Source organism: Pezoporus flaviventris, unplaced genomic scaffold (assembly GCF_033815535.1).
Source record: "Pezoporus flaviventris isolate CSIRO_AGI_PZ_B2104156 unplaced genomic scaffold, CSIRO_AGI_Pfla_v1 ptg000097l, whole genome shotgun sequence".
Lineage (NCBI taxonomy): Eukaryota > Metazoa > Chordata > Aves > Psittaciformes > Psittacidae > Pezoporus > Pezoporus flaviventris.
Window position 1 is genome coordinate 9,185,268 of NW_026892645.1, and position 22,993 is coordinate 9,208,260.

General features: G+C 53.7%; 1 protein-coding gene across 1 annotated transcript in view; it reads left to right on the top strand.

The window, feature by feature from the left end:
* Positions 1 to 22,993, top strand: part of WHRN (whirlin) — a 38,226-nt gene that overhangs the window by 10,516 nt on the left and 4,717 nt on the right. Inside the window, 6 exon segments of the mRNA XM_061476633.1 lie at positions 1,778 to 1,993; positions 8,523 to 8,648; positions 15,845 to 16,047; positions 16,453 to 16,489; positions 17,614 to 17,826; positions 18,329 to 18,541. Of these exon segments, the coding sequence (XP_061332617.1) occupies positions 1,778 to 1,993; positions 8,523 to 8,648; positions 15,845 to 16,047; positions 16,453 to 16,489; positions 17,614 to 17,826; positions 18,329 to 18,541 (1,008 nt within the window).

Below are 22,993 nucleotides of genomic sequence, written 5' to 3' on the forward strand. Positions count from 1 at the left end.
TGGGCCTGTCTGCGGGGCAGCTCATAGAGTCATAGGATAGTTAGGGTTGGAAAGGACCTTAAGATCATCCAGTTCCAACCGCCCCCCCCCCCCCCCCGCCATGGGCAGGGACACCTCACACTAAACCATGGCACCCAAGGCTCTGTCCAACCTGGCCTGGAGCACTGCCAGGGATGGAGCATTCACAGCTTCCCTGGGCAACCCATTCCAGTGCCTCACCACCCTTAAAGAACTTCTCCCTTATATCCAATCTAAACTTCCCCTGTTTAAGTTTGAACCCATTACCCCTTGTCCTATCACTGCAGTCCCTAATGAAGAGTCCCTCCCCAGCATCCTTACAGCCCCCCTTCAGATACTGGAAGGCTGCTATGATGGAGCTTTGGGTCAAGCTATCCCGGCTGTGCCTTGAAGCACGGATGGGTCCCTGCACTATGTTACCCTAGGGTGGACAACGGGCTCAGATACAGCTCCATCATCCCAGTGAGACTTGGAATGACGCCATCAAGCCTGAATGTGCTGCGCACCTCTGTGAGAAGGGATTCCTAGTCCGTGATGTTTGAGGGACCAAGGGGACGGGGCCTGGCCTTAGTGAGCAGCTCAGGATGCTGGAGTGCTCTGTGCTTGCTGTGATGGAGCTGTTGGTTTCACAAACCTTGTTTAAGCTCTCCAGGCACGTGGTGACCTTGGGAGCATGTGACAAACCTGCAGCCAGATTCCTGTCTGTGATGGAGATGCTGAACTGGGAATTGGCAAGCTGGATTCCCACTGGCTCTGGCAGGGAGTGGTGCCAGGGCAGAGCTGGGATCCAGCCAGCCCAGTATGCCCGATGGTGTTACTCTTCACCAAAGAGCTGCTGGGATTTGTTCTTCCTGCTCACGAGCTTTGCTCAGCAGCTTCTCTGCTCAGTGGGGAGAGGAGACCCTGTGGGATTGGTTCATCAAAAGGACATATATATGTGGGAAAATAACCCCAAATCAGTGCCTGGGAGCAGATCCAGAGTGTTAACGTTCCAGAGGCCTTGGAGCACTTACACTTGTCCCCAGGTAGAGCTCTTACCTGTTCATTTAACTTTACTATAGTGCCTGTGGCAGCTCCTCACAGTGGAGGCTGGAGGAGCAATTGCAGATCACCTTATCTGGGCCCAGCATCAACTCTGTGCATGCTGCTTTAAATAGATATGTGTACTTAATAGCTATTGTCCTTATTGCTTGTGCTGAGGAAGGCAGCTGGTAATGGAATGGCAAGAGAGGCTGGATTTCCCTAAAGCATCAGGATCTCTTCCAGTGGCAGAGCTTGGGTTGAGGGGGAATCAGCAGTGGCAGCGCCTCTGCACCTTCACAGGGAACAGCTTCTTCCTTAGGTCTAGCCTGAGCTTCCCTGTTTCACTTTGAACCCATCACCCCTTGTCCTGTCACTGCAGTCCCTGATGAAGAGTCCCTCTCCAGCATCCTTGTAGTGCTCTTCACACACTGGAAGCTGCTCTGAGGTCTCCACGCAGCTTCTCTTCTCCAGGCTGAACAGCCCCAGTGTTCTCAGCCTGGCTCCATGCTGGAGGTGCTCATTCCCTCATGGCCTCCTCTGGCCTTGCTCCAGCAGCTCCACGTCCTTCTTGTGTTGTCTTCCTTACGTAGCTCAGTCACTCAGCCGGTGGGTGCAGAGTAGCTTGAAATCCTTGCACCTCAAGGAAGAGCACAACCCCTCCAGCCTGGAGTCCTGAGCCAGGCTGACTGCCCCCTCCAAAGGCACTGACTCTCTGCTCTCTTTGGTTGCCTTCCAGGTGCTGAAGGGCTGCAAGAAGCTGAACCTGTCTGTGCACTCGGTGGGCCGCATCCCGGGGGGGTACGTCACCAACCACATCTACACGTGGGTGGACCCGCAGGGCCGCAGCGTGTCCCCGCCGGTGGGGCTGGCGCAGCACCAGCACAGCTCCCTGCGCAAGGACAGCGAGAAGAGGAGCCACCTCCAGCTCCTGCAGGAGGGGGATGAGAAGAAGGTGAGCACAGGGATGTGGTGCTGCCCTGTGGGTGCCAACCGTTGCACTGCTCGTTCCTGTGATACCTCCATGGGGATAGCCTGTCTCTCCTCCTGGATATACTGGGTACTGGTTTTACCCTTGGTCTGTAGCTTTCCCCCTGTCTCCCACAGGGAGTCACAGAATCCCAGCCTGGTTTGTGTTGGAAGGGAGCTTAAAGCTCATCAGTTCCAATCCATTGCCATGGGCAGGGACATCTTCTAATTCCCAGTACTCTTACTGTGTAAACTGGCTTTACTATGAGTGAAGCCAGCACTTCAAGTTCAAGCTTCAGTCCTGACTTGAGGGATTTAGTGTTTCTTCTCCCTTGTGCTTCCCATGCCCAAACAGACCCAGAGTCTTGTAGGTGCAGAGCAGCACTGCCTCTTGCACTGGAGGCAGAGGCTGGAGGGACAGACTCTCTCCGTGATGATGGATAGGGAACCTGTTAGTCTTGTACAACCAGGACATGGTGTGGCCTCACTGGTGGTCATGGGGTACTGGCATATGGGTGAGCATTGTGCTTTTCCCAAAGGCACAATGTTGCTTGGAGTCTATTTCCATTCTGTTACCCTGAGATCTCTTCCCTGTGAGGGTGCTGAGGCGCTGGCACAGGGTGCCCAGAGAAGCTGTGGCTGCCCCATCCCTGGCAGTGTTCAAGGCCAGGTTGGACACAGGGGCTTGGAGCAAGCTGCTCTAGTGGAAGGTGTCCCTGCCCGTGGCAGGGGTTGGAGCTGGAGGAGCTTTAAGGTCCCTTCCAACACAAACCAGGCTGGGATCCTATGATTGTATGCCCAAAGCATCCTCATCTCTGCCTGGAGGGGTCTGCAAGCTGGAGCTTTCCACCTCAGCCAGAGAGGAAACAAATTTAACCCAGGCTGAGGCAGTTTCTGATGTAAAATTCATGTGGGTGCCAAGGGAGAAGGCCCCATTACTTTAAGGATAAGAGAAGAGCAGCTGTGGCTGCCTTGCTGCTGTCCACTACCCCTCCATGTCACCTTGATACAGCAGACAGCAACTCTTTGAAGCTGGAGGTGGGTGTTTCTGTGCACATTGTTCCTTTAGTCCTTGCTGGGTATTGACATGAAATGCTTAGAAGCCTGTACGTGTGTCCTGTACCTTGTGTGGCACCGCACAGCCCCTTCCCGACAGTCCCTGCAGAGATGGGATTCCACGTGCCCTGGCTGTCCCTGGGCACCTTGGCTGTGCATGGACCAGTTACCACCCCAGAGCACCCTCCTCTGGGCTGCTCCTGAGCTCCTCAGGGGGTGCACAGGAAGAATCCACCTGATCTTTGCAAGTTAAAAGAGCTTTAATTACTGCAGCTGAATCTCCTTTGGAAGGAAATGAAGCCAGGTTGAATGAAGGCCACATTAAACTTTGAAGAGCAGCCATGCTGGGCTTGCCCGCTGTTGGATGCGCTCACACCCAAGGTGTGAGGGGTCCCCAGCTCCAAGTGTTCCTATTCTAGCTGAGCCAGGCTGTGGGACCTTGGGTCACTGACCCTTCCACTCCTTGCTCTGCCTTAAGCTTGCTTCCAAACCCAGCTCCTCCTCACAGTCCTGCCCATTGGTGTCAGTGTGCAAGGCTCGGTGACAATAACCTCCACTCCTGAATTCCCATTTGCAGGACCTGCAAAACCCAGTGGATCCTACAACTTGCATCACAGAATCATAGAATAGTTTGGGTTGGAAGGGACCTTACAGCTCATCCAGCTCCACACCTTCCACCAGAGCAGCTTGCTCCAAGCCCCTGTGTCCAGCCTGGCCTTGAACACTGCCAGGGATGGGGCAGCCACAGCTTCTCTGGGCACCCTGTGCCAGTGCCTCAGCACCCTCACAAGGAAGAGCTTCTGCCTTAGATCCAACCTGAACTTCCCCTGTTTCAGTTTGAGCCCATCATCCCTTGTCCTGTCACTACAGCCCCTGATGAAGAAGACGAAGGCCACCAGACCCTTCTGTACCCAGAGGTGCCTTGCTTTGGTCCCCATGAGCAAGCTTGCTGCAGTGAGGAGAGCCTGACCTGGCTGGTAGATTTGAGAGGGGTTATTTGCTGTGACTGCCCGTGTCATTTGCTCAACTCCTGCTTCAGGGCATGAATTAGCTGAGCTGCTTTGTCCTGATGCACTGTGGACCATCAAGAGATTCAAATGTGTCCTAGAGCACAGGAACAGCCTGCCTCTAGTTTTTTCCCCTCTTTATTTGTATGTGTGGGGTTGTATCTATTTAACTGTTGAAAGTGGGGTCACTCTGTTCACAAACATCATGTAAATAAATGCCACGTACCCCTGGTGAATTCAGCCCAGTCGACCGCAATCGACAGGTACTGCTGCGATCAGTTGGTATCTGAACAGCTTTAGATTGTGAGCAAAGGGGTGGGATTAGTTATTTCCCCCTTTATTTCTAATTGATCTGATTGCCCTAGAATATGCATGCAAAAGCTTTCAAACAGGGAAAATACAGAAGAGATCAGACTTCAGCCCTGCAGCTGAAGTCATGTAAACCAGGCAGGTTTTAATGCATTGAGATGCTGCTGTAATTAACCTGATGTTTCTGGCTTTACCAAGGTTAGATTCAAGGTTGGTGGAGGCATCCTGCATGCACCAGGCTATAGAGATATTCTGCCTAGCCACCTTTTCCTCCATACAGCTGCTCTGTATGTGAAACAAGTTTGCTTATCTGTAGGCAGAAGCCTTCATTATCGAAGGGCTTGAAATGGAAACTGCTGCTGCTGACGTGTGTGTGATGGGGTAACCGATCCGCCTGGTAGAGGAGGGATCCATGTACCTGTCCCGGGGCTGGCATACACCTGGTCCATGGATTTACACTGTGTTTTAACTGGGAATGCTGGGATTCTTTCACTGTCGAGTGGAAGCCATTATGGGGATTTGGGAAGTTAGCAAAGCCCATTGGCTTTGTTCTCACTATCCTGGTGTCCCCAACATAAGAAGGACATGGAGCTGTTGGAACAAGTCCAGAGGAGGCCACGAGGATGATCAGGAGACTGGAGCACCTCCTGTATGGAGACAGGCTGAAAAAGTTGGGGCTGTTCAGCCTGAAGAAGAGAAGCTGCATGGAGACCTCATAGCAGCTTCCAGTGTCTGAAGGGGGCTGCAAGGATGCTGGAGAGGGACTCTTCATCAGGGGCTGTAGTGATGGATTTTTCGTCATGGAAAGCATGGGAATGTGCAACAACTTACATACCTCCTTCGTCGCCGCATTCCCTTTAATTCTTGCATAGACTCACAGAATGGTTAGGTTGGAAAGGACCTTAAGGTCGTCCAGTTCCAACCCCCTGTCATGGGCAGGGATGCCTCACACGAGACCATGTTGCCCAAGACTCTGTCCAGCCTGGCCTTGAACACTGCTGGGGATGGAGCATTCACCGTGTGCTTGCTGTGGCGGGTTGAAGGGATGACTTTGTTCCCTCAGGTTTGCTGTGATTCATTTCCTAACTAAGGGCAGCCTTCCCTGTGGTCAGAATCAGTGGATCCAGAGTTTCCTCAGTGCCCATCTCCCCATAGGTGAAGTAGCCAGTGGTGGTGGCCAGTAATAAGCAGGATTTGTATGATGTGTCCAGTGAAGTCCTCTGATGCTTTCACCACATCAGGGACCACTTGTGCTGTGGATTGTCCTTGATGTCCTTCTGGGATCAAGCGTTTATTCCATTAACAGCACTTTGGAGACCATCAGCCAGCAGAAACTTGTAGGTGCTGCTGAGCTGGGAGGAAAATGAACTGTGCAAAATGCTCTGCAAGCGTTGGGCTGCTAATTCTCTGTGAAACACCATTTCATCGGCTGGATCGTGGCTGTAATGTGCTTATTGCCAGGGGAGCTGCTTATTCCTTTAAGCTTTTGGTGCAGCAGAAGAAGGGAAAGATACACAAAGAGAGTGTGAGCATCCCCGTGCCTCCAGGCAGTTCTGTTTCCACAAGTAGCTGTTGTTATTAGAAAAGAAGACAAATTTGATCTATGGTAACACTGCATGGCTTAAACATTTGAGGCACTAATGGTGCCTACTTGAGCATGAAGGAGAAGAGATGCAGGAGAGATAAGGAAGGATTTCTTTCTATTAGATTCTAATGACATTTGCAGAGTGAAGTGATAGAGCTCACCACATCTCTCACTGTTTGCTTGCTGGGTTTGCTCTGCTTTACAGCAAGAAGAATGTTCAGTGTGCTCCGGGCTATGTGGTTTGTTCCCTGTGGTGACTGGGGTATGTGGCATGAGCCACTGGTCCCCAGTTCATTGGATCCTTCTGTCTGGAGCAGCATCCCAGCAGGCTTAGGCCAAAATGTGTTCCTCGGGTCAGAGCTCAACTCAAGCCATGCTGGTGGGCACCGGAGCATCTCCTTGTTATTGCAGGGATTCTATTGCAGGAAGGCATCTGCGCTCCTGGGGGTTGCTGCCAGTGGAACTGTGACAGCCAAGTCCTCAGCATGGCCTCACACATCCTGCCCTGGATGGGAGGGTTGGTGTGGAGGCAGCAACGATGGATGCAGCACCCCCAGCAGCCACGACTGCTGCTCCCAGTGCCTCCGTTAAAGGCTGTGAGCCGGCTCTGCGCTCCTGTGAGCTGTGCCTGCATGTTTGCAGGATGTCTAGACATCAGCCAGTGGGGTTTCCTTGGTGAGCAGGAGGAGGATGAGCCCTGCGAGCCTCCTCAAGTGTTGTTTGTGTTGTGTGGTAGCACTAATGGCACGGCAAGAGCTGTCAGCATGGGCGAAGCCTTCCCATGCGCTCCTGCAGCTGTGTGCTGAGCCGTGCTGATGGAGAGTAATTCTTGTCTGGAAGCGCTTTTTCTGATGGTAAAATTGCATCTATCAACAGGTAATTGCATAAACCCAGAGAAATGAAATCCCGTGTAAAAGCCAGCTCAGAGAAAATGCCTTCTTGATGGTGGCATTCATTTCCCCTCGATTCCCTGCTACAGGAGGTGGCAGATGCTTCAGCGTTGAAATTGAAATTAAAAGCATGACCTTGATCTTCCCAATGAGTCTGTTGTAGCCCGGGGCTGGACGCAGCCCTGGTACTGTGTAGGGGAGGAGGTGGGGATGGGCAGCGTTGGTGCTACAGCGAGCCTGGAAATATCTTCCCTTCCCAGCAGGGCACAGGGGGTGCCTTGCATGGGGGTCCTCAAGGATGCCAGAGGGTGCAGATAGTGCTGTGCTTGGGACAGGTAGCACCACGGTGCCAACCCTACTGAGCACCACCTCTGCCCCGGCTGTGGGAACAGCCTCTTCCCTAGCAAACAGTGGGCAAAACAGCCTCCCCTCTTATCCCTAAGCCTTTAACATGGAGTGACTCAGCCTTTGCTTCATCCTGCAAGCAGCTTATCTCTGCTTTGGCTCCTCAGGGCCTTCTCTCTGTTCCTCCTTGCTCCGCAGCCTGCTCAAGCCAACCCCCCTGCCTGCAGCCCTCGCTTTATTCCTCAGCTCTTCCCTAATTCTGCAATTTGTCAGGAAGCCAAATGCTCCCAGAGCTGTTTTTTCCTTGGTCCCTGCTGCTGCTGCCACTCTTTTCCCAACAGCCTCTGTTGCTATTGTGATTTCCACAGGGTTTATTCCAAGAGACGCAGGTATCAGCTGATTAAGAAATGCAATTAAGCCTCAGCAACCCAACCTTGTGGCATTGCCAGCAGCGATGTGGGTTTAACTGGTACTCGGGTTTATTCACACAGCTCTGTGTTGCTGGAAGGTCCTTTCAGCCTCTGGTCTTTGGGGCTGGATCGTTGCTTTCTGCCCCTCACAGGCTGGGTTTGCTGGGATGTGTGTAAATGAACCAGCTCGCGCAGCAGCACCTCGGGTTTGCAGGGAGTATCTCTTACTCCATCTGATGGTATTGGGGTGGGGAGAGCAGCTTCTCAGCTTACCAGCACCTTGGGATAGTGTTAAAGGGAAATGTAAATGCCTTCATGCAGAGCTGCCGTCCTGCTGACTCCAGTGAAGTGCTGCAGTATGATCTGGCTCTTCAGGGCAGGATAGGTGGAAATACTGTCCTGGCATTATTAAATAGGGATCATAAAGCACATGGCTGCGTGGAGGAGCCCTGGGAGCCTTCTGTGCCTTCAGCTGAACCCACCCTGAGGCCAAGTACCTCTAAAGCATCCTTCAGGCAGCCCCGAGTGGTTGTCTGAGCACAGGGAGATGAACAAGAGATGCACTGAGGCGCTGGCACAGGGTGCCCAGAGAAGCTGTGGCTGCCCCATCCCTGGCAGTGTTCAAGGCCAGGTTGGACACAGGGGCTTGGAGCAAGCTGCTCTAGTGGAAGGTGTCCCTGCTGTGGCAGGGGTTGGAGCTGGAGGAGCTTTAAGGTCCCTTCCGGCACAAACCAGGCTGGGATTGTATAAACCTTCTCTTCTTCTTCCTCTGCATTGCAGCGGGGAGGTTTAGAGCTCCATCTGGGGCTGTGGTTGTCTGGAGGTACCTGCAGAAGGGCTTTGTCCCAGTGTGTGGGGAGCTGGGGGCAGCAGGGGAGACACCACATAAATGACTGTTCCTGGTCTTCTGCAGGTGAATCTGGTCCTGAATGAAGGGAAATCCCTGGGGCTCATGATCCGAGGAGGGGCAGAGTATTCCCTGGGCATCTACATCACTGGTGTGGATAAAGGCTCTGAAGCAGAGAGCACTGGCTTAAAGGTAAGAACAACCCCGCAGTGGGCTGGGATGGGAGATAGATTGAGTTTCATGAATTGAGGATGCAGGGCCACGTTAGTGGCAGTTCCTACCCCTTGTCCCAAGCCAAACGGGTCTCAGTGGAGAGGTGAGAGTTGGTTTCCTGGAGCTGGCTTTTCAGGGCAGGTTCTTTGGATGTTTTGGATATTAAACCTTTAGGGAGCAAGGTGGTTGTGCAGGGAGGACGCTTCTGGAGCAGATTGTGCCTTGTCTTCTGCCTTAGCACAACCCCACACCTGGTTTCTCCCCTTTGAGACAGCTTGGGGATGGTTTTGATGTAGATACCTGAGTGCAGCCTGGACTGGAAGTGAAGAAAATCACTGCTACCTCCCTGAACTGGCAGGGAAGAGTTTGCTGTTAAAGATCCTGGTCCTGTGTCCTCTTCCTGCATCTCGCATCCAAAGCCCTGATGTTTGGAGCTAGTGTTTTGCACAGGGTGCAGAGCATGTGTTGAGCTGCCGTGGTGAGAGGAGGCCGAGCTGCCTGTGCCAGTGTCCTCCTGCAGCACTGGATTCACAAGCATCATGTCCTAAAAGGCAGAAACAGCAGGATCACCCTCAGGGATAGAGCAAAGCTCATCTATCAGCAGCCTGGCTTGGTGGGACCTCCGGCTATGTCAGGCTCCCTCTGTAGTCTAATAGGTTCCTACAGGGTGTCTGTGGGGTGACTGGGTCCTTCTGAGGCTGCCCTGGTCCAGAGTTGGCTACAGAGACCTCTTGTAAAGCGCAATCTTGCATCTCTTTCATCCCACCATGTACACACATCATCTCCAAGCTCCTCCAGCCTTCCCGCTGTACCAGGCCTCAGAACAGGATGGGACTGGGACCTCAGCTGTTCCTGCAGGGTCATTTGGGTTAAAATCATATATGTTCTAGGGGGTTCACCAGCCAAATAAGTAGAAAAGGGAGCTGTTGGACTGTGCTGCTCATGAATGGAGCACATTTGAAACACGGACACCTCAGGTTGCCGTGTTTCATCACTCAGGGTTTCTCTTCATGTGTGGTTTTGCTTCCTCCAGTGCAATCCCATGGGCTCTGAGGGACGGTTCTTTCCCTGCTCCTTGTGTCAGTCAAGACTCAATAGATGTTAAACTCCTCTGAAATGGTGCTGGGCTGCTGGGCATTGGTGTTAATCCAGTCTGATCCCCTCTCTGCATTCTGGTGGTCCATTTCTCCATTGATCAGCCCTGAAGGGTCTGGGGCTCAGCCTTCAGCTTTGCTCCAGTGGCCCCATAAAGTCACTTAAAGCTGTCAAAGCTGATAGCATGAGGTGTGTGGACAGTGTGGTGCAGGGCTGTGATTTAGGCTGGAACAGATAGTCTTGTTGCTCAGGTTGCTGTGGCACACAACATTGCATCTAACTGGGCACTGAGATCACCAGTGCTTTATAGACAAGCCATTGGTGGGGGTAAGGCAACCAGTTCTGGACTTAATCATCCTCTGCTGGCTCCTGTTTCTTTCTCCTGACTCTTCTTGACACCAAAGGGAAATGCTGAGCTTGGAGTTTTGGATCGGTCCAAGTCTTAACATCTCTCTCAGGTCCTTAGCAGGGAAATCATGGAATGCTTTGAGTGGGAAGGGCCCTTAAAGCTCCTCCAGCTCCAACCCCTGCCACAGCAGGGACCCCTTCCACTAGAGCAGCTTGCTCCAAGCCCCTGTGTCCAACCTGGCCTTGAACACTGCCAGGGATGGGGCAGCCACAGCTTCTCTGGGCACCCTGTGCCAGCGCCTCAGCACCCTCACAGGGAAGAGCTTCTGCCTAAGAGCTCATCTCAGTCTCCCCTCTGGCAGGTTAAAGCCATTCCCCTTGGCCTGTCCCTACAGGCCCTTGTCCCAAGCCCCTCTCCAGCTTTCCTGCAGCCCCTTCAGGCACTGGAGCTGCTCTAAGGAATCAGCTCAATTGTGGTAACATTCAGTGGAAGCTCTAAAACCCACAGAAGTGTTCAGTGCCTGGGAAGTCAACAGGAACTTCCCAGTGACCCAGCAAGGCTGGGTTGAGCTCCCATTGAATGGTACCACAATTCTTCCATTGCAGAGTGCAGTGAATGACCTGGAAATCACATTTACCCACCAGTTCTTCCCTCCTGGTGCTGTCACATCCCTTCCACCACCACCTGGAGCAGCAACCTACGCCCAGCCATCTCCAACAGCAGAGCATTAAACGTGGCAGGGGTCGGAACTGGATGAACTTTTAGGTCCCTTCCAAGCCAAACCAGTCTGGGATTCGATGAATCCGTGATAAAAGGCCTTTCTTTATCTCCAGACCTCCCAGCAGCTCTAAGCTTACAGCCTGCAGCACACACAAACCCAGGTGGGAAATGGTGCATATCTGAGATCACATCAAGGCTGGCATTCAGGAAAGTTCCATCCTGCTGGCACACACACACACACACACACACACAGAGGGATGAAGCTGTGTGCTGCTGCTGCGACTCCTGTGTGTGCTGGTTTGCAGTGGAACCTTGGCTGTGCTGAGCTCACAGGTGTGGGGTTTGAACCAAGGAAAGCAGCAGAAACAGGGGCTTGGGTCAGTGTGGGAGCAGTAACCATGAAATGAACAGAAAGAACTGGAGAAAACCAATGCAACCACTTCTTCTTTTCCTGCCTTTTCAGGGCTGTAGGAGATGGAGCCTGGCACTGGCACAGGGTCTGTGCTGGGGACAAACATCCTGTGACTCTGCAAAGTCACCCATGCAGCACGTGGAGCAGCTCCAGCCAGTCCCACTATTCCCAGCTCTGCTGGGGAGAAACAAATTGTCCTGTGCCTTTTATCATCTCTGTCTTTAATCCTCACGTCCCAGAGCGCTGTCCCTGCTGCCTTTCACTGTGACCTTGCACTGATGCTTGCACTGACATCCCCAGGAGATGCTGTGTACCCTGGGAGGTGCAGGCAGAGTGGTGCAGGGTGGCCAGCAAGGGGTGACCTATGGTCTGGGAGAGAAGGATGCTCTGCAGGGAGCCCCCAGCATCATCTCTCACTTCTTGGTGCCCTCAGAAACACTCGGCCATCTCCATAGGATGCTCCTTGTCCCTGCTTGCCCAAGTGACCTTCTCCTATGGTAGGGTCCAAAACCCCTGTTGGAGCTTGGAGCAACCAGGCTGGGATTCTCCGATTCTGCCAGACTTTTAGTGAAAACCTTCTTGCACCTGTGGCACCAAATCTGCATTTTTGAATGTTTTAATAACAAGTTCCACATTTCCCTTAAATTTTGATGGAAGGGCCGTCGATGTGGTGTCGAAAACCAGTCAAAACCAAGGCAGCTTCTCTGAGGCCCAAAAGCTCAGCTGGCTTCTGTCTCCCACAGAACCAGGGTCTGAGCAGTGTGTCGCAGAGGAGACCTAGTCCTGCCGATGCCCGTTTGGGTACCACTGCATCTCCATGGCCACGAGCAGAGCACTTCAGGTGCCAGCAGAGAGCAGGCTGATCTCTGCAGTCAAGCATTAAACATTCATACTCTTGGCCTTGGCTTTCTTCTGTTTATTCATGATGAAACTTCAGGTTCTGTCCCCACTGACATTCACAGCGATGCCAGTGCAGGAGCTGAGCTTGTTCTGCTCATCCCCATTTCTTCCTCCTTCATTCCTTTTGCAGGTCTGTTTTGTCAGGATGTGGGTCTTTAAGCCAATTTCTCCTCTTCTTGACCTTTACATCAGAAATCGCAGATTTCGGGTGGCTTGCTTTGAACAAACAACTCAATATTGAGACGCCAGCACAAAGGCTGGGGTAAAAAGAGGCCACCGCAATCAGTTTATGCCTATATATACATGAGTGAGTAAAAGAGAGACTGTAAATAGGAAGAGGTGAATGATTTTACGTCATTGGTTTTAGTCACAAAGCTGCCTCTCGAGAAGGGGCTCGTCTTTAGAGGTCTGCACGTAGGCAGGAAGCTATAAAAAGCCTCGTGGCTGCTTCGAGTCTGGGGAATCGGCTGAATAGGGAGCGGTGCAATGAGGATGTGCGTGGTTGCGGTGCGCAGATGGAGCCCGGAGGCGGTGTGGAGTGGTCCTTCAAACCATGTCACCCTGATGGGGACAGGCGGTGCTTCAATGGGAGGCCAGCACAAACCAGTGCCTACCCCAGGAGCCAGCCTCCTCTGCTTGTGTGCTTCCATTTCCCATTTGCATCTGCTTTGTTCCACATCCTTGTGCTGCAAGGTTTGGGGAAAAGAACATGTTTTCGACAGCACTGAACCCACTGTTCCCTTGCCTTGCTCCCGCATAAGGATCCTTCCAACAGGCTGTATTGGCCTCATTGGATGTGAGTTATCTGCCCCAACCCTGGGGAAGCTGATTATAACCTCTTTAGTTTTCTGCAAGTCTTAATTTGGACATTTCCACTTTTTCTTGCCCATAGTTTCAATTTCTTAAGGTCTCCTTTTGGTAATTCCTTGTGCTAAAGGGAGAATCCTTCCACTTCAGGAGTACCCATAAGTAATTTAACCTCTCTCCTAGCACATTAGTAGCATTTAATAAGACTCATGCTGGTGCCAAACCATTTGGCATCCCATTAGCCCCGTTATTCCCAGCTCAATTTGGTGTCATTTAGCATTAATTCACTTTAAAAAGCTCTCACCCACCTCTCTGTGTGACTGAATTCCTCCCAGAGCCAATTCTGATCAGTTTAAAGAGACTTCAGGTGCTCACAACGCTTGCCTTGAGCCCATTCGTTTCTCTTGATTGCACCTCCTGTTCTCTCTGGCCCCAGGAAGAGAAGGAGGCGAGGCTGTCATTTGGCTCTGTTGTTTCTGCTCTCTGGTTCTTGTCAGTCACCTTTCACATGTCCTGTTCAGCCTTTGCCTTTCAGGGTAGATTTTTCCTTAAGAAATGAGAATAATCCCATTTTCAGAGCTGATGCTGTTCCCTTTCCTTTCCTGGCTGTTTTCTGCAGGGAGGGCTCTCGCTGCTGCTGAAGGAAGGCACAAGAAAGCCCAACAATGCTTATTTTGCACATCCCGACTCAAACACAGGTCCTAGGACTAACTCTGAGCCTGCTGCAGAGAATCACAGAAGGGAATCATAGATTCCAGGCAATTTCTCCACCTCTTGTTACATTTCCATCAGGAGCTGGGTGCTCGGGGGCAGGAATGTGCCCACAGCAAATAACGTGCCAGGGTCAACTCTTGCTTTCACAGATGGTTCTTTTGCACCTGTGCAGTTTTGCGTTACCTTCCCAATTGTCCTTGACTTTGGAGGGGTAAGGGGATAAGGAGGGGGGAAGTAATTATTATCTATGTTAATTAGCAAAACCAATCCTTTCCAGCTCCAATAGGAGCCTCTCATCAAGATAGGTAGAGGTGGTCCTGTGCTGGGCACTGTGCTGAGCACAGCTGGAGCCTGAAGGACAGATACGGGTGAAGTAGCTTGTCCAGGGCCCCTCTGCTCTCCCTGTTATGGCTTGTCAGGTTCCTTTTGGTCCTCTCTTGAAAGGAGAAACTAAAGGAAGGCTGTTAGATCTGTATAATGTGAACAAAATAAATAAGGACATTTTAATCCCTGATCTGGAAAACTATTAAAGATCCATACTCACAATAATAGTATCGAATCGGACTTGGGTTTTCACTGTTTGATGCTGCAGTGAGCCTGATGCTCCTCATTTGAGTAGCAAAATCCACTCCAGTGGATTGCCCAGTGAATCAGAAAGACCTGAGGACTGATTCTTATTGCACTGCATGCGTGTTTCTCGTGGCAGTTGAGGCACTTGAGTCATCTCCTCTCCCTGTAGTGTTGGTGCTCAGCAGTTTTCACATTGTCAGCTTAGACCCAACAGAGCTCGCAGGGATGTGGAGTCTGATGATGGGGATGCTCTCATTTGGGTCACTTGTCTTTCCCTGGGCTCCTTCCCGTGTCTTGGTCTCTGTTACCAGCTCAGACTGCCTTTGGCTCCCTTTCTGCGCTGAAAGCATGAGAGACTGAACAGTGCTTGGTGAGGGAAAGCACTGCTAAGCAGCAGTTAACCATCAGTGTGTTATCAGTGTTAGACTACAGCACTGCAGCAGCCACTGGGAAAATTAACCCTATCCCAGCCAACATCAGGACACCGCCTTTGCTGGAGCAGTCATGGAATCACAGAATGGTTTTCTCTTGGGTTGGAAAGGACCTTAAAATCATTGATTTCCAGCCCCCCTGCCATGGGCAGGCGATGGATCCCGGGTGCTTTATGCTGGTGGTGCTCCTGGTGTTCGCTTTCACCCCAGCAAAGTCCTGGGTAGTACTGGTGAAAATTGGGTGGCAGCAGTCACAGCCACCCCATAGACTTGGCTTCTCCCTGGAGTAAGGGAACTAATCCCAGTCCAGGAGTGAGCTGAGAGAATGGTGTTGACTCTCCATGTAGTTCTATTAGACTTAGGAATTCTCCCCATTCCCTTTCATCTCCTCCTCCGAGAGGGAGGTGAGGGACTTAACTGATGCCTCATTCTGTTTGCACTGCAGCACAAAGGGAATAAAACAGTTTTGACAGAGCTGAACAGAGCCTGTGCTTGAGCAAAGCTATGGAAGAGCAGTTTCAAAGAGGTGGCTGTGAGGAGCAGGTTGAATTGTGCTACGGGAGCGAGGAGGGCTGGCACTGAGAGCCCTAGAGCAAAGGGAAAGAGGACATGGGGTGCTCTATGGGTGCTGTGTCCTGAGTGTGGCCAGGCTGTCAGGGAAGGCCCCACTGCAGCATGAAAGCTCTTGGGAGGAGCTGGGGAGGAAATAGGAGGAGAGATGAAATCCAGCTCTCTCAGCTCCTACAGTACTGCTTGGAGGCTGAGGTGGGACACTCGAGTTGAACCCTCCCTCCGGCACACAGAGACCTGGGTTTGGGGCTTCCACAGATGGTCCCTGGCCTCCCACATTGACAGGAGGGGTTGGGGCTGGAGGATGAGATGTTCTCTGGGGGTTGTTACAACCAAACGTCTGTAGATGCAGTTAATGGGGGAGACTGGGCAGACTGGTCTGGTTTGGGATCCTTCATAGGCTCCTCCAGGCTTCACTGGTCAGCTTGAGTGCTTGGTCTCCAGCCACCAGCACTTGGCCCATCTCCCTCACTGGTCCCCCCAGTTTCTGTGTCCCCAGTTGGAGGTGGGATGGACGGAGCAGCTCCTCCCTGGTGGGATTGGAAGCCATATCCGTAGCAGGAAAGCCCCCAGGCCATGGCAGCCTCACTGCATCCTCACTCCGCAGGTTGGAGACCAGATCCTGGAGGTGAATGGGAGGAGCTTCCTCAGCATCCCCCATGACGAGGCCGTGAAGCTGCTCAAGTCTTCCCGGCACCTCATCATGACGGTGAAGGACATCGGGAGGCTGCCCCATGCCCGCACCACTGTGGATGAGACAAGGTGGATAGCGAGCTCCCAGGTGGGGGACACCCTCGTCACCTCAGCAGGGTACGTGCTTGGTGCACCCCATGCAGGTTGGTTATCAACACAGAGCTCCTCTGTGGTGGACACAGTCACCAAGGGGTGCGTGGAGCTCCAGGACCTGGAATGTACTGGGTACTGTGGAGCTCCAGTACCCGGAATGGTGGCAGCCAGATGCGATGCAATGTGCGCGGGCACCCTGTCCATGGGAGCACCGTGGCTTCTCAGACATGTGGCCTCCATGTGTGGGGCTTAGGAGACAGCATCTCTGGCCTGGAAGGCGGATCAGGGCTTTAGAGCACACTGCTGCCCCTTCCCTGTTCCCTTACGGGCACAGAGAGGGGAGAACATCACAGGTCTGGAGCCAGGCTCAATGCAGTGAGTGATGGGCACGCTCTGCTCGGTGCTAACTGCTCTTCTCCCTCCTCGCAGGGCAGTGGGTGACCGTGCTGCGGAGGTGACAGCCAGGGTAAGAGATACAAGTCCTTCCTGGTACCTTGGCAAAAGAAATCACCATTCTTGCCCCCTGTTTTCCATGGGAGGGAGGGATTTGTGTTCCTGGCTTGAAAGGGATGCTGGTGCTATGAGGTTTAACTGGCTCAAGCCTTTCTCCTCCCCACTTCATGTTGCCAGCTGTGTTTCTACAAGCAGTGCCATGATCCCCTCTCCTGTGCCACTGGTGGGTCTGCAGCACATCTGGTGCCTCCAGCCTGAGAATGGTCACATTGACAGGCAAGGACCCCTGCACCCCACAGAGGTGACTCTGATGCCTTCTGCCTGGCGGCTGCCTCTGGGCCCTGCCAGCTCCTGGGGTCATTCCCGCCTGGAAGCAGAGCTGCAATGCCAGCAGGGCTTCTCTCAGCACCTCCTCGCAGAGCTCCTGTCTTTGAAATGGAAATGCAGCAGCGAGGTTTCACAGGTGGCTCTCAGTGATAACAGCTCTGTGCTGTTCCGTGCCTTGTTCACTCCTTGCAACGTGTCCAGGATAGTCAGGGTCTTGGCTCCGTATCCCTCTGTGGGCTCTGCCAGCACTGCCTGGGAGGGGAGCAGCAAGGACCTCCCCTTAGAAACCCCTCTCCAAGGCAGAAGCCTTTCATCCGCAGCCTGGTTTGTCTCTCCCTTTGGTTCCCAGTAGCTCTTTCTTCACCAGGCTCTGCTTTAAGCTTGCAGCGGGGGTAAATGTGCCTTTTCCACAAGGTGGGAAGCTTGCCCTTCCTCCTGGCCCCATTTCCCCAGCTCTGCCAGGAAGGGAATGCAGCCTGCTATTGAATCAAGAGCTGGCCAAGGGACAACTTGTGAGCAGAGCCCTGAAGGTGCTTTGGTTATTCTGCATAAACTGGCTCTGGAGTTACAGGGACAAGTGACACTGAGCGAGCAGCTATGCTGGTGAAGCCTTGTGGACACCTCCCTCTGGTCATTTTGGAAGCATTCCCCTTCCATTCCCTTTGGTACAGGCAGTTGGGTGAGTGCAGCGGCCTGTAATGCTAGGATGGGGCTGGCAGCAGAGCCCAGGGCGAGGGGCTGTCCCCGCTTCCCTCCTTTCAGCCGATTCCTTGGCATCCCAAGCCAAAGCCTCTCTCCTGTCTCCCGCAGCCCGTGTTCTATCGGGGCCTGGCCGGCTCGCAGGTGACACTGAGCACCATGGTGAACCAGACCCGTGTCATGCTGGAGGAGCAGGCACGGCACCTCCTCAACGAGCAGGAGCGGGCCACCATGGGCTACTACCTCGATGAGTACAAGGAAGGCAACATCTCCGTGGATGCGCTGGTCATGGCGCTCTTCGAGCTACTCAACACACACGCTAAGGTGAGGCCCTCACCGTGCTCCGGGATGGTTCCTTGTTCCTGGTGGACTGAGCAGAGCCATTGGCACAGCAGATAAGTCTCCAAGGTTGTCTGCTCAGGGACAGTGGTGAGGGTGGAAGGCAAAATCCAGATGTAGGGCACTATGGGGGTTAGGGGCTGGTGTTTAGTAGCAGAGGAGCTTCTGGTAAAGGTTAGGACCAAACCTCCTCATGGACTACGTGGAATGGGTTGGGTTGTGTTGGAAGGGACCTTAAAGCTCGCCCAGCTCCAACCCCTGCCACGGGCAGGGACACCTTCCACTAGAGCAGCTTGCTCCAAGCCCCTGTGTCCAACCTGGCCTTGAACACTGCCAGGGATGGGGCAGCCACAGCTTCTCTGGGCACCCTGTGCCAGCGCCTCACCAAAGGCTCCATTACCTGCCAGCACATCCCGTTCCCCCTGGTGGGCAGTGTGGGAGGCCTCCCGTGCTCCAACCTGTCCCTGGTGCCTGTCTCCTGGCGCAGTTCTCGCTGCTTTCGGACGTGCGCGGCGTCATCTCCCCACAAGACCTCGACCGCTTCGACAACCTGGTGCTGAAGAGGGAGATCGAGTGCATGAAGGCGCGGCAGCCCTCGGGGCCCTCCCTGGCCACCGACTCCTACTCCATGATGTCCTACAGCGACACCGTCTCCTCCTCCAGCAGCCACTTCACTGCCACCACCGTCAGCTCAGCCCGGGTGAGTCCCTGCAGCCCCCCCATATCCCTGCGGGCTGGAAAGGCATTCCACCTGCAGGAGAAATGGTGGATTCCTTCCCTGATGCATTCCCCAGAGCTTACCCGGGTGCAGCAGTGTGACCTGTAGGCGCATTGGATGGTGCCAGGACATGTGCTTGGTATCTCCGTGCTCCTGAGACTGTGACTGTCCTCTGCATGGGGGCTTGACCTGGTGCTGTCGCTTTGTCCCCTGTGCAATGCAAGCTGCATCCACACAGGGATCTCAGTGAGTTGTCCCTCTGTGCCTGCTGCTATCCACCAGCTCTGGTGCCTGAATCACCTCCTTAAAGATGTTTGCTGCCTTCTCTGCATCCTAGCAGGGACCTCGATGGCCTGGGCAAGCCCCTGCCCACTCTCCAGCACTGAGTGGCAGCTCTCCCACGTCTCCCTTCACTGCATGCACCCTCTGAGTTCCTGTAATCGCCTCCAAGTGCACGTTAATCTCCCGGCCATCAAATGCCTTTCACCATAAATGCATCAGCAACCTTGGAATTGAAAACCTTCCTGAAAGGAGCAGATGCCAAGAGGCTTTCTGCTGGTTGGGTACAAGGAAACCAGCCCATGGCCAGGGAGAGTGGGAATGTGGTGCAAAAGGTGCAGGCAAGGTGGGAGTTGGGGGCATTCCTGGGCTGTCCCTGCCTGCATTGGTCAGTCCAGCATCCCAAGAGGCCTCAGAGAGCTTCAGAGCATCAAAGCTGGGCTTTTGTCCCATTGGGCCTTGTGAAGTCATAGGAAAGCCGTGTGCTCTGTTCACAATGGGTTGCAGTGAGATGCTTTCTGGATCAAGAAAATCAAAGGTCTTGTTCCTGCTCCATGACACCAAGCGTGGCTGCTTGGCCTGGTGTGTGAGCCGTGCTCCAGCCCTGCCTGGCACGTGAGCTGAGGTCAGGGATGGAGACCAGGATGCTGTGCTGGCATAGAGAAGAGCACGTGTACACTGCTTTAAGGGCTTCCTTCAATCATCCCTCAGAGTCATAGAACAGTATGGGTGTCCCTTGGCCTCACTCCAGGTCCTCCCTGGCCATGGGGCACCTCTTTCCATGGATGTGGGAACATGCCCTGCTCCAAGCTCTGCCTGGGGTGTTGGGAATGCTGACACATGAGGTGGTTGTCGCCGCTGCTGCTGGAACAAGTGCCAAGCAGAGAGCATCACGGTGGATGGATGCTTGTCTTAGCTAGCAGGAGACATGAGGGGCAGAGCTCCCGAATGGTTTCTTCTGCCCTGATCTCTTGCTGCTCTCCCTGCCCAGCACTGGCTGCAGCTGGATGTGGATCCTGCAGGATGGGTTTGGAGGGAGGAGGGATGCCTTGTGCTGGGTTTGCTTGTCTCCCTCACTGGTCCTGCACCCCACTGATGGTCTGTTTTGCTTTTGTGCTTGTTTCAATCTGCTTCCCCCCCCCCCGCACGTCCCCAGGAGCGGCTCTTGTGGCTCATAGACCTGATGGAGGTAGGGGCTGCTGGAGCGCTGTGGTTGCCATAGCAGAGGGGATGAGTGTGTGTGTGGATGGGTGCCGGGAGGGAACAGGCTGTGCAGGGACCAGCATGTCAACAGGGACTGCATGAACAGCGCCTTGATTCATCCCTTAGCCCTGTTGAGCCATTCCAGTCCCTTTGCTCCAGCACAGCTTAAGGCCTTGGTGCTGCAGAGCACACAAGACTCAGCTCTGAGCCAGACCCAGTGTTCTGGTTGCACTGGAGCCCTGTGTGTCACTGGCAGCTCAAGGATGGGCTGATTTTAGGGCCAGCAGCATTGATGGACCCCACACTGGCCCTGCTGTTGCTGCCTGCCTCTACCTGCTGCTCTGCTGCCTTGCTGTATGGGCACCCTGGCTAAATACCAGCAGGATGGTCACATCCTGTCATAGAATCCCAGCCTGGTTGGGGTTGGGAAGGACCTTAAAGCTCATCCAGTTCCAGCCCCCTCTGGAAACAGCAGTGCTCCACAAGGGGATGCTGTGGTGTTCCCAGATGGAGTTTATCACAGGCACCCTCACTGTGGTACACAGAGTTCTTCGCCTCTGTGACAACTGAGTTGTAGCAGCAATGATCAGGTGCAAGCTGTCGATGAGAGCAGGGTGTTTGTCATTGCTCACAGGCCAGGCAGCACTTCTTGGGCACTGCCTCCTGCCCAGTCCTCGTTGTTAGCATTACCCCCAGCAAAGATACTGCCATCGGAACGTGCCTTCTCCTCCACGGGCCTTATCCCACAGGCTCTGCCTTGCTTCCAGCTCCCTGAAGTTGCAGGATTGGGCCCCAGGAGGTAACCCAGTTTTGTTGCTAAACCCTTGTCTGTCTGTGGTCTCTTTGGTCTCTGTGCCACAAGAAGTACAAGTAAGGAGAGGCTGGCACTGAGCTGTCCCTGTCCCTGGGCAGTGAATCTCAAGCACAGGAATGCACAGCCTCTTTGGCAGGTGATCTCTGTGTCCCCATAGGGAGAGCAGAACGAGAGCAGAGGAACAGGGGGCATCTTCCTCACCAATCTCCTGTTATTGCTGCTCCAGCTCCTGGTGTCCTCTGACCCCTCCAGGACAGGCACAGCCATCCCATGTGGAGGGTTCTCATGTGCTTGGCACGATCCTCTCAGGCAGCGAGGTTAGAGACAGGGTGAAGCCACCACGTGGGTGCCATTGTCACCCTCAGAGCCCCCAGAGTCAGGTCTCTGTGCTCAGGCTGGGGCAGGGAAGGGGCTCTGGGGCTCCTCCAGCCCTGTGGATCCATTCTGGGATGGGAGAGGGAAGGGGAGAGCGGAGGGGAGCTGGGCATGGGATGGTGCTGTCATTCCAAAGCAAACCCTGCAGGGTTCAGGCTGAGTGGCTCTGCAAAGATCTCATTAGCAGTAAGTGGAAAATAAGGGATTCCTTTGGAGCTGTGAAGTTAATGAAAGGTTGGGTTGTATTCCCCAGGGAGCTGGGAGCTCTTCCATCACTTAAGCAGTGAATGGAAACTGGCTGGCTGAATCAAAGATGCTGACATGCTTTCCAGCTCCATCCCTCCTGCCCTGGGCTCCGGGATAGTAAGGGCCAAGGATTTCCATCTGAGGGGCTGGAAGAGCCTCACCTGCCTCCAGTTTCCATAAGAAACTGGAAAACAGGTTGGGTAAAGGAGCAGCATCGGTGGGAGGGAGCAGCCTCCTCAATAATCACCTCTCAGAGCAGTGGCACTGTAGCTCCAATGGCTCTTCCAAGGGAAATCCAAGCAAGCTGTCTTAAAATAGCCAATGCATGAAAGCAAATGTGCTCAGCTTAAAAGCCATTGCACTGGGTAGCCCGGAGCAGTTGCTGTTGGATTGCTTTTGCTCCCCAAGTCCTCAGCGTGGGGAGAGGAGAACCTGCTGCTTGCACAGGTCAGTGCCAGTGTCCCTGGGTGCTGAGGGAGGACAGAGCCAGGGCTGGGACACAACACATGGTGGATACTGGATGGAATCAGCCTTGGCCAGAGGAAGGAGTTTTCCCAAGCTCAGGCTTCACCTGTCGCTCTCCAAACAAGCCTTTTCCTTCAGTTCTCATTCTCCAGGGCTCTCTCCGAAGCCAGGGAGCTCCAAGTACTTCCCATCGGTGGTTTTGCTGCTTCTCTAATGCTCTTCTTTGTCTCCCGTGTCTATTCTGGGATGCTGACATCTCACGGCACGGCAGCAGGCTCCAGCAGATGGGGGGATGCAGCTGCAGCAGCGGCTCAGCTGATCCCTTGTTTACCCTGCAGTGAATAACACACGGTTGAAAACAAACTGTACCCATCCCATTCCAGCGCCAGGGAGCAAACAGCCCTGGGAACACGATGGGAATGATGCGCAGCACCGCTCCGGATTGGGAAGTGCTGTGGGAGAAGGATGCTGAGCATGGATTTGCTCGTCCAGGGCCTTGCAGGGGAACCAGATGGAGCTGGGGATGGCAAAGGCAGCAGCAGAGCCTGGCTCTGGGCTAAAGTCAGGAGGAGCTGGGTTCAGCCCTGGCTGCACACCCTATGTCCTCCCATCCCTGCTGGTGCTCAGCCAAGGTGCCTGTTTGCTCTGCTTGACCACATCTGTGTCCTCTCCTTGGGTCCATCCTGCTGACAACTGCCCCTGCACAGGCAGACTGACAGATTCCCATTGCCCACCTTGCTTGCTGGAGCTGGGATGAGTTTGGAGCTGTGTTGGGACATTGCCTATTGCCTCCTAAAGGGAAAGCAGTGACAGCAGGTTCTGCTTGCATCTCACTGCTCTGGTTTGCAAGGGAGGGAGGTTTTACACTTGTCTCTTACCCTTATCCCAGCAAAGATGCAGGTATTGGACCTGCCGGGTCCAAACCGAACAGGAGGAGCTGAGGTTTGGATTAAGAGGAGCACATCCTCCTTTTGCAGGGTCACAGCATGCTCTGAGCACACTTCCTAGCTTGGGAGAGCCTGTATCCAAACAAAGCTGCTTTGCTTTGGATC